Below are 15,416 nucleotides of genomic sequence, written 5' to 3'. Positions count from 1 at the left end.
TATTGTGTGCTAAAATAAATAAACTAAATGAATAATGAATATGTTTGGTAACAAAACTCTCAATAAGATTCAAGTGCAAATGGAAATACTGCTCTGCCACTTTAGTCATATTTTTTGCGCTTGGGAAACTTCTCTATGACTTCAGCTCCAGACTCTGTTTAATTCTGCCATTACTGCCACAAGTGGTGGAAAAGTGCATTACAACTGAGAAACATATATTTTTTGGCGACCCAACAATGAGCCCTGGCCCTATGGTTAAGAAACACTGGTGCAAATGCGCATTTGATGCTGGTTGTGACAGGCTGCACAAGCAATCAAGTCAACAAGGGAGACGTTGGTTCTCTCCGTGGGAAAGTTTAGTACAAAAAAAAAAAAAAGAAACAGTCGACCAACCTAAAGTATTGTACACACTCTGCAGGAAATAGTTTTCTTATCACCAAGCACTTCCATATTAAAATATTTTTTTAAAAACATGAATATGATGTGAAAGGTCTTAAATAAGCACGTTAAGTGCATTAGCAAACCCTTCGTTCACGTGTCTTTTTGCTGTTGCAAAATGAAAGTAAGTCAGTCCATGTTATTTCCATTGTAGTCCTCACAGAGGTCAGCGTGAAGCAACAACACACACACATTGAAAATAAAATGGTAAATATCCTAATTAAAACCATGAAATACATCAAGAGAACAAAAATGACATTGGAATATTACTGGAACACACTTCAACAAATGTGTTTGTAACTAATGAAATTAAAAGTGGTTAATATGGATTCAAATGAATGACATCTAATGCTGATTAATGTAAATGAATACCACACTGGATGCTCAGTACAACATGATCAATACTGGGAGTAATCAATACTGTGATCAATCTGATTGAAACCTCTTAGCAATAGCCCTAATATTAATATACAATTTTAGTACAATGATCTACAAAAATTTGCATGAAAAAATAAAATAAAAAAAAATAAAATATATATATATAGTATTTATATATATATATATAGTATGTATATATATATATTTATATATATATATACATATATGTACATATGCATACACATGTGTATGTATACATATACTGTATATATATATACATATGAATATATAAATATATGTATATATGTATATATGAATATATAAATATATGTATATATGTATATATATATATATATATATACATATGAATATATAAATATATGTATATATGTATATATGAATATATAAATTTATGTATATATGTATATATATATATATATATATATGTAAATATATGTATACATACATATATACATATATGTATGAATACAAGTGTATATATGTACATATATATATGATACATTTATTCATTTATTTATTTATCATTTATATATATATGAATATGTGTGATATATATGTATATATATGACTACATGTATATATACATATATATGAATATATGTACATATGAATACACGGCATACATATACATATGAATATATGTGTATGTATACATATATATGTATATATAAATATATGTATATGTGTGTATATATATAGGTATATATAAATATACGTATATAAATATTTGTATACATACATATATGTATGAATATATGTATATATACACATATATATGAATATATGTGTATATTTACACATATAAATATACATACCATAGATATAAATATATGTATATATGTATAAATATACATACATATATACATAAATATGAATATATATATCCATATATTTATATATATATATATATATATATATATATATATATATATATATATATATATATATATATATATATATATACAGAGCCGGCCCAAGGCATAAGCGTACTAAGCGCTTGCTTAGGGTCCCGCGGCCACCAGGGGGCCCCCAAAAGCAATTAACAAAAAATTCTTATTTATTTTTTTGCATGTACGAGTCTGACTGATGATTTCTAAATTATCAAAGATATATTATTGTACAAAAACACAATTTTAGGTCAACAGAGTGCTGCTGCTGATCTAGGCCTGTGAGTGATGAATCAGGTGAGGAAAAGACTGTCACCTTACAGTATACATTTCATTTCTTAGTATAAACATTACACCTGAAGGGAAACTAATATAGTCAAAGTATCTCATTAATATATGTGCCTATATGTATTTCATCTTAGGTCCATCTCCATCCTCTACAGTGCTCTCTCACACACCTCCATCCTCTGTGCCTACTGTCCCCTCCATGTCTGAAACCACAGCTGATTTATCTAGTAAGTTAACTGCAAAACACCCTTTATAATTGCTCATTGTACTGCAGAACATTCTGAGATTAATAATTATGTCCAACAGTGCAATTTAATGACCTTATAGGTCCTTCTTTTTTAGTCATTGTCTTTCTTTGGTCACTTCCTCAGCAACTTCCACCACAACGTCCCCTTCACACCATGGACCATCATCAGCTCCGCCAGTTGACCCAGCTGAGTGGCCTTCTTTCCTCTCAGATTCAGACAGGACTGAGCAGGTGATCAGAGGACCACTGTCTATTAAGGAGAACTTTTCATTCCCCAAACGGCATGATGGCCGAAATTTTCATTATCATTATACGTACAGACAGCTAGTAAATGGGAAAAAAAAGTCAAGCGTAGCTGGCTGACTTATTCAAGAAGTAAAGATGCAGTCTGTTGCTTTTGCTGCAAATTATTTTCCAAAAAGTCCTTAAAAGTGGCAGCCGAGGGACAGCGGGATTGGGTCAACATAGGTGCACTGCTGAAACAGCATGAAAACAGTGAAGATCATTGTAGCAACATGGTGATATGGAAGGAATTTGCCTTGCGTCTTTCAAAGGGGAAAACTATTGATGAATTTAACTTCAGTAGACTGCGCTCTCTTTGTACAAAGTAAACATTAAATATGAACAATTAACTAAAAATATAAACTAGTAATTAAAGACTAATATGTACAAGACTGATGAGACAAGATGACACTTTTACTGTAAATACAAAGCTTTATCACTTGGACTATTCAACCCCAGGCCACTCTTGTAGCTGAATGTTTTCTACATTTTAAGATTAGGAACCATATGTGGCACTCTGGACATCATTCATTGGTATTATTTATGTTCTTAACTGGGCCACCCCCATATCTTTATAAATGACATGTCATTTGTAAAGACATGCCAGGCTGACAATAGGATAATGTAAACAATACTGCCAGAGCCGCAATTAGTTTATAGTAGGTGTGTGAATGATCAACAATCAATATTATTGGCAGAAATAGAGGGCCCCAAAATCAAATTTTGCTTAGGGCCCCATGGAGGCTTGGGCCGGCACTGTATATATATATATATACATCCATATATATATATATATACATACATATATAAATATAGGTATATATTTATACACACATATATACACAAATATATGTTTTGTAACATAACTGTCAATAAAATTAAAGTGCATGGCTCCGGCACCCCCCGGGACCCCAAAAAGGACAATCGGTAGAAAATGGATATATGACTTCCACCCTTTCGAGGCCCCCGGGACTAAATCTTTATATTGTGACGGTTTTGAAAATGAAACATTTCTAAACGCTTTAACTTTTCCGTGTGGCCCTCAGTGGAAAAAGTTAGGACACCCTCGTAATAGTACTGCTTTTATTTGTTTGTTATTTTTGTACAACGTATTCACGGGAATAATTGCAGCAACTTCATGAATGTGACGTCTAAAGTCAACTGTACATTCTTCATGTCGTCTGACGAGCGATCGGCTCAGGATTGCAACATCTAAGCCCCGCCCCCTCCGTGACGTCACACCGGAGGAAACCAAACAAAGGCGACGTGACGCCTCATGAGTCGCACTCGCGGCGCCTGAAAAGTTCCGGACGGACTCCAAAACCCGACCGACACAAGTCAAGTCAGTACGGTTGGCGGTTTTTTTCACTCTCTTCGACGCCTCCGAATGCGAAAAAGCCAATTTGTCTCGTTGCGTCAGCTTTGTTTTCCGCCGTCTCCCCGCCGCTTTACGCAACCGAGAAGGAGCCGTCACCGCCGGCCAGTGGAGTCCACAGTGGCCGCTAGCAGAGCTGCTATGGCCGCTTGTTAGGCGTCACGTCCTCGCTGATTCGTCTTCGGGAATCTGCAAGGTAAGACTTTTTAAAAACTTTTAACACCCCAAAAAACATTGGAAATACTTAAAAAAAAAAAGAGTAACAATGTTCCTCAAATGAAAGTTTTTGTCCAATGGACTCAAACTGAAAGCGTTTTTGTCGAAAGTGTTGGACCGACCAGAAACTACTTTTTGACCAAAGTAAAACAACGGGAGGTTTATTTCACTCAAAACAATAACACGCAAATACTTTTTTTTTTTTGGTGAGTAACTTTTTTGCAGAACAACAAATAAAATAAAAAAACCTCACATTTTGTGTTGTGTTCCACTAACTTATCACATTTGTTGTCATTGTGAAAGAGATTGTTTGTGTTTGCCGGGATGTTGTAACCATGGCGACGCTGTGGTGACTCAGGTTGTTTCACCATACCACTGTTGGCCAACACCGAGGAGGAAGAAGGGGTGGGTTTATTATTTAAATGTAGCGCACACGTGTTGGCGTGTGTGACCTGGCGCCCGTGCGGGATATTTTAAAACAGTTAAAAAGTGTAGAAGCGTTGTGCTCTGATGCAACCATCTGAAAGCGCGTGTCATCTTACAGGAAGTTGCATCATGGAGCCTATAGACAACGCTAACATGTCACGGGGGCGCATGTGGGGCACGCCTTACTGTACGCATATATATATATATATATACACATCCATCCATTTTCTAACGCTTATTCACTTTCGGGGTCGCTGGAGCCTATCTCAGCTACAATCGGGCGGAAGGCGGGGTACACCCTGGACAAGTTGCCACCTCATTGCAGGGCCAACACAGATAGACAGACAACATTCACACACTAGGGAGCATTTAGTGTTGCCAATCAACCTATCCCAAGGTGCATGTCTTTGGAGGTGGGAGGGGCCTATCCCCAGGTGCATGTCTTTTCAGGTGGGAGGGGCCTATCCCCAGGTGCATGTCTTTGGAGGTGGGAGGAAGCCGGAGGGAACCCACGCAGTCACAGGGAGAACATGCAAACTCCACACAGAAAGGTCCCGAGCCCGGGATTGAACCCAAGAGTACTCAGGACCTTCGTATTGTGAGGCAGACGCACTAACCCCTCTTCCACCGTGCTGCCCGCATATATATATATATATATATATATATATATATATATATATATATATATATGTATATATGTATATGTGCGAGGGCGGGCGAACATCATTTTGCATTTTCCTGCAAACACAGTTGAGTTCAGATCGCACACGCTCGGGACTTCGGTGGGCCGAGCCCCACCGGCTGGCCCCCCGTTACACTCACCCCCTCATCCGGGTTTCGGCACCACTGTAACCCAGGTGGTTGGAGGCCATTGGTGTCTTCAGGGAGTGAGGTTTACCAACGTGCTCCTAGCCCCCCCCCCGTTACACTCGCCACCCTAAACGTCACTCTGATCCGGGTCACGGCACCACTGTAACCCGGGTGGTTCAACCCCCAGCCTTTATCCCATTCTGCACAAGCACGCGTGAGGGACGAGTGTGCTGACCACCGAGCTAAAAGCCCTTGAAGTCTTCAGGGAGTGAGGTTGACCAACGTGCACCTGGCGCAGCCACACTGGCCGGCCCCTTGTTACACTCACCCCCCCTTAAAACTAATTTTCATCCGAATCACGGCACCACTGTAACCCAAGTGGTTTTAGGCAAGTGTGCTAACCACCGTGCCAAAAACCCTTGAAGTCTTCAGGGAGTGAGGTTTACCTACGTGCACCTGGCGCAGCCACACCGGCTGGCGCCCCATTACACTCACTCCTCAAATCCGGGTTTTGGCACCGCCATTATCCCATTCTGCACAAAGATATAAACCCTGGTCGTTAGCATGAGGGACGAGCGTGCTGACCACCGAGCTAAAAGCCCTTGAAGTCTTCAAGTAGTGAGATTTACTAACGTGCACCTGGTGCAGCCACACCGGCCGGGCCCTTGTTTCACTCACCCCCCTAAACCTCACTCTCATCCGGGTCACGGCACCACTGTAACCCAGGTGGTTGGAGGCGAGTGTGCTAACCACCGAGCCAAAAGCCCTTGAAGTTTTCAGGGAGTGAGGTTAACAACGTGCAGCCACACCGGCCGGCGCCCCGTTGCACGCACTCCCCAAAACCGCACTCAAATCCGGGTTTCGGCACTGCCATTATCCCATTCTGCACAAAGAGGCAAACCCTGGTCATTAGCATGACGGACAAGTGTGCTGACCACCGAGCTAAAAGCCAGTGCTACTCTTGAAGTTGTCAGGGAGTTAGGTTTACCAACATGCACCTGGTGCAGCCGACCCCTTGTTTCACTCACCCCCTAAACCTCACTTTCATCCGGGTCACGGCACCGCTGTAACCCAGGTGGTTGGAGGCGAGTATGCTAACCACCGAGCTAATAGCCCTTGAAGTCTTTAGGGGGTGAGGTTTACTAACATGCACCTGGCGCAGCAACACCGGCCGGCCCCTTGTTACACTCACTCCCCAAAACCTCACTCTCATCAGGGTTTCGGCCCCACTAATCCAGATGGTTTTATCCCATTCCACACGGGGACGTGAACCCTGGTCGTATGCGGTGGTTCAACCCCCTGCCTTTATCCCATTCTGCACAAGCACTCGTGAGGGGTGAGTGTGCTGAGCACCGAGCTAAAAGCCAGTTGAAGTTGTGAGGTGTACTAACGAGTACTAATGTCAGTCTCGGGAGAGAAAAGTGATGTCATTTGTCTGCTCCAATCACAGATGAGTGTGGGCGTGGCTCGGCAGCGCATGAAGAGGTTACTGGACAAGCCGCGTGACGCCTTACCCAAGAGCAAAAGAGTATGTCTGGCGCCACCGCCCCCCGACACCAGCCCGTCGCACCTGAAGGCCAAAAGCCCCTCCCCCAAGCCCAGCCAGAGCCAATCCAAGGTCCGCGTGGGGCCTTACTTCCTGTTTGAGCGCTTGGAAGGGGAGGAGTCGTACAGAGCGGTGCACGCCAGCACGCAGCAGGAGTACACCTGCCAGGTAACGTTGCCGCCGCTTTAGCCCGCCAAGCGTTTGCCACACTCCCCGCACTGAGCCGCCACCGCCGCCGCCATCTTTCCAGGTCCTGCCGCTGCACGGCTACCAGGAGAAGCTGGCCGCCTTCGCCCGGCTGGGTCGCCACGACAACATCTGCGGCCCACTGGACACGGTGATCGGGCCGGACGGCGCGCACGTCTTCCTGCCCGCCCACCACGGCGACATGCACGCCCACGTGCGCAGCAGCAAGCGCCTGGGCGAGGAGGAGGCGGAGCTTCTGTTCGCGCAGATGCTCAGCGCGGTGGCGCACTGCCATCGCCACGGCGTGGTCCTGCGGGACGTGAAGCTGCGCCGGTTCGTCTTCACTGACAAATTTAGGTGAGTGCCTCTTTTTTTTGTGGGTGTCGGCACTAAGACCCGCCTTCCTTCATACTTTGGACCATGTTGGATTTAAAAAGACTTCAAGCAAAGATTAATTTTAATTCATTTACATTTTTACCTCAAAATTCTGAACACAATACCCCATAATGACAAAGTGAAAGATATTTCTTAGACATTTTTGCAAACTTTGTCAAAATAAATAACAACAAAATCAGATAAGATTTTATAGTTTTTTATTTTTAATAAATTTGCAAAAAATTCTAAACATTTTCACACTCTCCTCATGGGGTGTAGAATTTTGAGGACAAAAATAATTGTTTTCTATTTTGGAATAAGGCTGTAACATAACACAATGTGGTAAAGAATTAACTCAAAACTAACAAGTGCTTTTTCTTAGTTTTTTAATTGTAATCGATTTGCAATAGTTTATAATAAAAACTATTTCACATTGTCATTATAGTGTGTGGAATTTTGAGGACAAAAATGATTTTTTTTCTATTTTGGAATAAGGCTGTAACATAACACTGTGGGAAAAGATGAACTCAACTAAGGAATCGCATCACATATTTACATAAGACTTCTTATTTTTTATTTCGTATAAATTTGCAAAAAATTATAAAAAAAATATTTTTTCCTTTTATGGAGTATTGTTTGTAGAATTTTGAGGGAATTTTTTTTTTTCTATTTTGGAATAAGGCTGTAACAACAAAAATGTGGGAAAAGATTAATTTAACAAAGATATCACATCGAATAAGTGGATGTGATTTTATAGTTTTTTATTTTTAATAAATTCGCAAAAAATTCTAAAAACATTTTGACATTCTCCTCATGGGGTGTAGAATTTTGAGGACAAAAATACTTTGTTTCTCTTTTGGAATAAGGCTGTAACATAATAAAATGTGGTAAACGATGAACTTAAACTAACAAGTGGGATTTCTTAGCTTTTTAATTTTTAATACATTTGTAATAGTTTGATAAAAAAAAACTTTCACATTGTCATGATAAGGTGTTGTTTGTGAAATTTTGAGAACGAAAATTATTTTTTTCTATTTTGGAATAAGGCTGTAACATAACACAATGTGGGAAAAGATAAACTCAACTAAGGAATCGCATCACATTTTCATTAAGCCTAATTTTTTTATTTCGAATACATTTGCAAAAAATTCTAAAAAAAATATCTTTTTCTTTATGGAGTATTGTTTGTAGAATTTTGAGGGAATTTTTTTTTTCTATTTTGGAATAAGGCTGTAACATAACAAAAATGTGGGAAGAGATTAATTTAACTAAGATATCACATCGAATAAGTAGATGTGATTTTATAGTTTTTTATTTTTAATAAATTCGCAAAAAATTCTAAAAACATTTTGACATTCTCCTCATGGGGTGTAGAATTTTGAGGACAAAAATAATTTGTTTCTCTTTTGGAATAAGGCTGTAACATAACAAAATGTGGTAAACGATGAACTTAAACTAACAAGTGTGATTTCTTAGCTTTTAAATTTTTTATACATTTGTAATAGTTTGATAAAAAAAACTTTCACATTGTCATTATAGGGTGTTTGTGGAATTTTGAGAACGAAAATTATTTTTTTCTATTTTGGAATAAGGCTGTAACATAACACAATGTGGGAAAAGATAAACTCAACTAAGGAATCGCATCACATTTTTACTAAGCCCAATTTTTTTTATTTCGAATACATTTGCAAAAAATTCTAAAAAAAATATTTTTTTCTTTATGGAGTATTGTTTGTAGAATTTTGAGGGAATTTTTTTTTTCTATTTTGGAATAAGGCTGTAACATAACAAAAATGTGGGAAGAGATTAATTTAACTAAGATATCACATCGAATAAGTAGATGTGATTTTATAGTTGTTTTTTTTTAATAAATTCGCAAAAAATTCTAAAAACATTTTGACATTCTCCTCATGGGGTGTAGAATTTTGAGGACAAAAATAATTTGTTTCTCTTTTGGAATAAGGCTGTAACATAACAAAATGTGGTAAACGATGAACTTAAACTAACAAGTGTGATTTCTTAGCTTTTACATTTTTTATACATTTGTAATAGTTTGATAAAAAAAACTTTCACATTGTCATTATAGGGTGTTTGTGGAATTTTGACAACGAAAATGATTTTTTTTCTATTTTGGAATAAGGCTGTAACATAACACAATGTGGGAAAAGATAAACTCAACTAAGGAATCGCATCACATTTTTACTAAGCCTAATTTTTTTATTTCGAATACATTTGCAAAAAATTCTAAAAAAAATATATTTTTCTTTATGGAGTATTGTTTGTAGAATTTTGAGGGAATTTTTTTTTTCTATTTTGGAATAAGGCTGTAACATAACAAAAATGTGGGAAGAGATTAATTTAACTAAGATATCACATCGAATAAGTAGATGTGATTTTATAGTTGTTTTTTTTTAATAAATTCGCAAAAAATTCTAAAAACATTTTGACATTCTCCTCATGGGGTGTAGAATTTTGAGGACAAAAATAATTTGTTTCTCTTTTGGAATAAGGCTGTAACATAACAAAATGTGGTAAACGATGAACTTAAACTAACAAGTGTGATTTCTTAGCTTTTACATTTTTTATACATTTGTAATAGTTTGATAAAAAAAACTTTCACATTGTCATTATAGGGTGTTTGTGGAATTTTGAGAATGAAAATTATTTTTTTCTATTTTGGAATAAGGCTGTAACATAACACAATGTGGGAAAAGATAAACTCAACTAAGGAATCGCATCACATTTTTACTAAGCCCAATTTTTTTTATTTCGAATACATTTGCAAAAAATTCTAAAAAAAATATTTTTTTCTTTATGGAGTATTGTTTGTAGAATTTTGAGGGAATTTTTTTTTTCTATTTTGGAATAAGGCTGTAACATAACAAAAATGTGGGAAGAGATTAATTTAACTAAGATATCACATCGAATAAGTAGATGTGATTTTATAGTTTTTTATTTTTAATAAATTCGCAAAAAATTCTAAAAACATTTTGACATTCTCCTCATGGGGTGTAGAATTTTGAGGACAAAAATAATTTGTTTCTCTTTTGGAATAAGGCTGTAACATAATAAAATGTGGTAAACGATGAACTTAAACTAACAAGTGGGATTTCTTAGCTTTTAAATTTTTAATACACTTGTAATAGTTTGATAAAAAAAAAACTTTCACATTGTCATTATAGGGTGTTGTTTGTGAAATTTTGAGAACGAAAATTATTTTGTTCTATTTTGGAATAAGGCTGTAACAACACAATGTGGGAAAAGATAAACTCAACTAAGGAATCACATCACATTTTACAAAGCCTATTTTTTTTTATTTCGAATACATTTGCAAAAAATTCTAAAAAAAATATATTTTTCTTTATGGAGTATTGTTTGTAGAATTTTGAGGGAATTTTTTTTTTTCTATTTTGGAATAAGGCTGTAACATAACAAAAATGTGGGAAAAGATTAATTTAACTAAGATATCACATCGAATAAGTAGATGTGATTTTATAGTTTTTTATTTTTAATAAATTCGCAAAAAATTCTAAAAACATTTTGACATTCTCCTCATGGGGTGTAGAATTTTGAGGACAAAAATAATTTGTTTCTCTTTTGGAATAAGGCTGTAACATAACAAAATGTGGTAAACGATGAACTTAAACTAACAAGTGTGATTTCTTAGCTTTTAAATTTTTTTATACATTTGTAATAGTTTGATAAAAAAAACTTTCACATTGTCATTATAGGGTGTTTGTGGAATTTTGACAACGAAAATGATTTTTTTTCTATTTTGGAATAAGGCTGTAACATAACACAATGTGGGAAAAGATAAACTCAACTAAGGAATCGCATCACATTTTTACTAAGCCCAATTTTTTTTATTTCGAATACATTTGCAAAAAATTCTAAAAAAAATATTTTTTTCTTTATGGAGTATTGTTTGTAGAATTTTGAGGAAAAATTATTGTTTTCTATTTTGGAATAATGCTGTAACATAACAAAAATGTGGGAAAAGATTCATTTAACTAAGAAATCACATCCACATATTCGATGTCATTTCTTAGTTAAATTAATCTTTTTTTTATTTTTAATACATTTGAAAACATTTCTAAAATGAACTTTTTCCACATTGTCAAAAACAACGAGGTAACTCATGTATTTAATCAAAAACAATTATCGTTTAATAATATGTAACACAAATAATTGTCGCATCAATCATGGTATTTATTTTCAGCTCCTTTACCTTAAATGTGGTTAGAAAGACAGGGCAGGTCATAGCCTTGTTTCATTCAATATGGGAGAAATACATTTTTTTTCCTCAAAATTCTGCACACAATACCCCATAATGACAAAGAGAAACATATTTCTGAGACATTATGTATTAAAAGTAAACAACTACAAAATCCTGGGATTTTGTAGTTGTTTATTTTTAATACATTGGCAAAACAATGTTAGAAAAAAAATCTCACATTGTCATTTTGGGGACAAAAATGAATTTATTTTCTTTTGGATTAAGGCTGTAACATAACAAAATGTGGAAAAGATCAACTCAACTAATACATTGCATCACATATGTACATGTGATATTTTTTTGTTTTTAATAAATTAGCAAACATTTCTAAAAAAATTTGTAATTGTCATTATTGGGTATTGTGTGTAGAATTTTGAGGAGAAAAATGATTTTATTCTATTTTGGAATACAGCTGTAACATGACAAAAATGTGGAAAAAGATCAACTCAACAAAAAAATCGCATCACATACAGTATTATGCACATGTGATTTCATAGTTTAAATTTAACACATTTGCTAATTTTTCTTAAAAAAATAAAATTCACATTGTCATTATGGGGTATTGTGTGTAGAAAAATGTATTTCTTCCTTTTTTGAATTAAGGCTGAAGCATTACAAAAATTTGGAAAAAGATAAACTCAACTCTAATAAATCGCATCACACATGTGGATGTGATTTCTTAGTTTTTTTGTTTTTAATACATTTGTAAACATTTCTAGAAAAAAAATTGTCGTCATGGAGTATTTATTGTGTGTAGAATTTTAAGGACAAATTAATTTATTATATTTTGGAATAAGGCTTTAACATGACAAAAATGTGGAAAAGATCAACTCAACTAATAAATCACATCACATATTAGTTCTTAATAAATAAGACTAAAAAGATTAACTTAAAGAAATTGCATCACATGCAGAATGTACATGTGATTTCTTAAGTACAATTTAACCCATTTGCAAACATTTCTAAAAAAAATCAAATTCACATTGTCATTATGGGCTATTGAGGCCAACAATGAATGTGTTCCCTTTAGGAATAAGGCTGTCACATAAGAACATGTGGAGTCAGTGTTAGAGTGAAGAGACTGACTTGTTGGCACATTTTACGCCAAAATACTCACTGACCAATAAAATAAGATAAAACAGATTTTTAAAAAAAATGAATAACGTGCATTCAAAAAAGTTCCTGTAGGACATTCGGACAAAAATAGTTCATTTGAATTCTGCAATCCAAAAGTGTGAGTAATCTTCTTAAAAAGCATTTGACATGTTTTGGTTTGTTACCTCCATGAAAAAGACTGATGTGTTCCTCCTGCAGAACCCGGGTGGCCCTCCTGGGCCTCAACGACTGCGTGGTCCTGCAGCAGGACGACGACTCCCTGATGGACAGACACGGCTGTCCCGCCTACGTGGGCCCGGAGCTGCTGGCCAGCGGCAAGGCTTCGTACTCGGGCCGGGCGGCGGACATCTGGAGCCTGGGCGTGTCCCTGTACACCATGCTGATTGGACGCTATCCCTTCCAGGACACGCGCCCCGCCGCCCTCTTCGCCAAGATCCGCCGTGGCGCCTTCAGCGTGCCCGGCTGGCTGTCCCCGCACGCCAAGTGTCTGATCGGCTGCATGCTCAGGAAGTCGCCCGCCGAGCGCCTGGGGGCCTCCGAGCTGCTGGCGCACCCGTGGTTGGGCGGCCAGGGCGCGTCGCTCCGCACGGCCCAGCGTTGCACCGGCCGAGCGGCGCCGAGGAGGCAGGAGGACGACGAGCAGGTGGTGCCGACCTTCACCAAAGAACACTAACGCTCCAGAGAAAGTTACGTCCTGGATTTACTTGACCCCCTCAAGTGCCTTCCGCTCTCTGCAGTTGTTTCAGACCAAGCTCCGCCTCCAGGGAAGGGGCGTGGCCTGAGTACAGTGGAGCCTCCAAATTCCAAACAAATTTCCAACTGCATTGGGAGTCATTTACAACTGATGAGGTCATGTGACTACCTCCGAAGGTCCGCATCAAAGCAGACGGCAAAATAAAAGGATTTAAGCGTCATCTCCTCCCGAAAGTGGCCAAAAACTGCAAGGACCAGCTCAATATGTCCGCCAAATGAATAGTCTACCTCCAAATATTCCTGCTTTATGACGTTCTTCTGTGTTGACAGTGAGCGTGGAAAGTTACTTCGCCGTCAATTAAAGTCTTATTTCATTGTTTTCCTACGGAGCCCCGAAAGGGACATGGGGCAATTTTCTTTTTTTTTTTTAGACATGTATCTCGTGCGCACGAAAAACTTTTTATAAAGTTATAAAAAAAATAAATAAATAAAAAATTATGATTTTTTTTATTTATTTTTTTATAACTTTATAAAAAGTTTCTTGTGCGCACAAGATACATGTCTAAAAAAAAAATTATACCTTTTTTTTTTTCCCCCATGTCCCTTTAGGGGCTCCGTATTTTGCCCCATTAAGGCACCAAATAAGCATGTTATTGACGAATGGAAGCAGCCAATAATGGGAGGCCTACTTGTCAACACGTAACAACTGCAGAGGAATAAACATGTTTCACTCAACTTTGCTCTTTTATTACACATTTGTTACACTTTAGTGGTCAATACGACGTGGGGAAATGTACTCGTATTTACAGCGCTTCACTTTTTTCCACATTTTACGTTACAAGCTAATTCCAAAAGGGAATACATTCGTTTTTGTCGGCACTAAGACCCGCCTTCCTTCATATATTGGACCGTGTTTGATTTAAAAACACTTAAAGCAAATATTAATTCCATAATGTCATAGCCTTATTCCAATATGGAATTCAATTACATTTTTACCTCAAAATTCTGAACACAATACCCCATAATGACAAAGTGAAAGATATTTCTTAGACATTTTTGCAAGTTTTGTAAAAATAAATAATTACAAAATCAGATAAGATTTTATAGTTTTTTTATTTTTAATAAAGTCACAAAAAATTCTAAACATTTTCACATTCTCCTCATAAGGTGTAGAATTTTGAGGAATCACATCACATATTTACATAAGACTTCTTATTTTTTATTTCGAATACATTTGCAAAAAATTATTTATGGAGTATTGTTTGTGGAATTTTGAGGGAAAATATTTTTTTTCTATTTTGGAATAAGGCTGTAACATAACAAATGTGGGGGAAAATGAATTTAACTAAGCTATCACATCGAATAAAGGGGTGTAGAATTTTGAGCACAAAAATAATTGTTTTTCTCTTTTGTAACATAACAAATGTAAAAAAATGAACTTGAACTAACAAATGTGATTTCTTAGTTTTTAATACATTTGTAATTGTTTATGATAAAAAAACTTTCACATTGTCATTATAGGGTGTTTGTGTGTGGAATTTTGAGGACGAAAATGATTTTTTTGTATTTTGGAATAAGGCTGTAACAAAACACAATGTGGGAAAAGATTAACTCAACTAAGGAATCGTATCACATATTTACATAACACGTCTTATTTTTTATTTCAAATAAATTTGCAAAAAATTCTAAAAAAAAAAAAAAAAAGTTCTTTATGGAGTATTGTTTGTAGAATTTTGAGAGAAAATAGTTTTTTTCAAAGCATTTTTGTCCTCAAAATTCTACACACAATACCCCATTGACAAGGTGAAAATGTAATTTTTTTTTACAAATGTATAAAAAATGTTTTTAAATTATAT

General features: G+C 36.4%; 1 protein-coding gene across 1 annotated transcript; it reads left to right on the top strand.

Moving 5' to 3' along the window:
* Nucleotides 1–3,763: 3,763 nt before the first annotated feature.
* On the top strand, nt 3,764–14,027 carry LOC133617575 (tribbles homolog 3-like). The gene is made up of 4 exons (XM_061977617.1): nt 3,764–4,112; nt 6,819–7,082; nt 7,165–7,457; nt 13,066–14,027. Exons 2-4 carry the CDS (start codon nt 6,819–6,821, stop codon nt 13,538–13,540), a joined length of 1,032 nt encoding a protein of 343 aa, XP_061833601.1. The 5' UTR covers nt 3,764–4,112; the 3' UTR covers nt 13,541–14,027.
* The last annotated feature ends 1,389 nt before the right edge of the window (nt 14,028–15,416 follow it).

The sequence above is a fragment of the Nerophis lumbriciformis genome, linkage group LG18 (assembly GCF_033978685.3).
Source record: "Nerophis lumbriciformis linkage group LG18, RoL_Nlum_v2.1, whole genome shotgun sequence".
In the NCBI taxonomy this organism is placed as follows: Eukaryota; Metazoa; Chordata; class Actinopteri; order Syngnathiformes; family Syngnathidae; genus Nerophis; species Nerophis lumbriciformis.
Note: the sequence above shows the minus strand (reverse complement) of the source record. Positions and strands in the feature narration are given on the sequence as shown.

Coding starts and splice junctions, on each gene's coding strand:
- LOC133617575 (XM_061977617.1), top strand. CDS start 6,819: ATGAGTGTGGGCGTGGCTCGGCAGCGCATGAAGAGGTTACTGGACAAG. Junction 7,083..7,164: donor AGCAGGAGTACACCTGCCAG/GTAACGTTGCCG, acceptor CCATCTTTCCAG/GTCCTGCCGCTGCACGGCTA. Junction 7,458..13,065: donor GTCTTCACTGACAAATTTAG/GTGAGTGCCTCT, acceptor TTCCTCCTGCAG/AACCCGGGTGGCCCTCCTGG.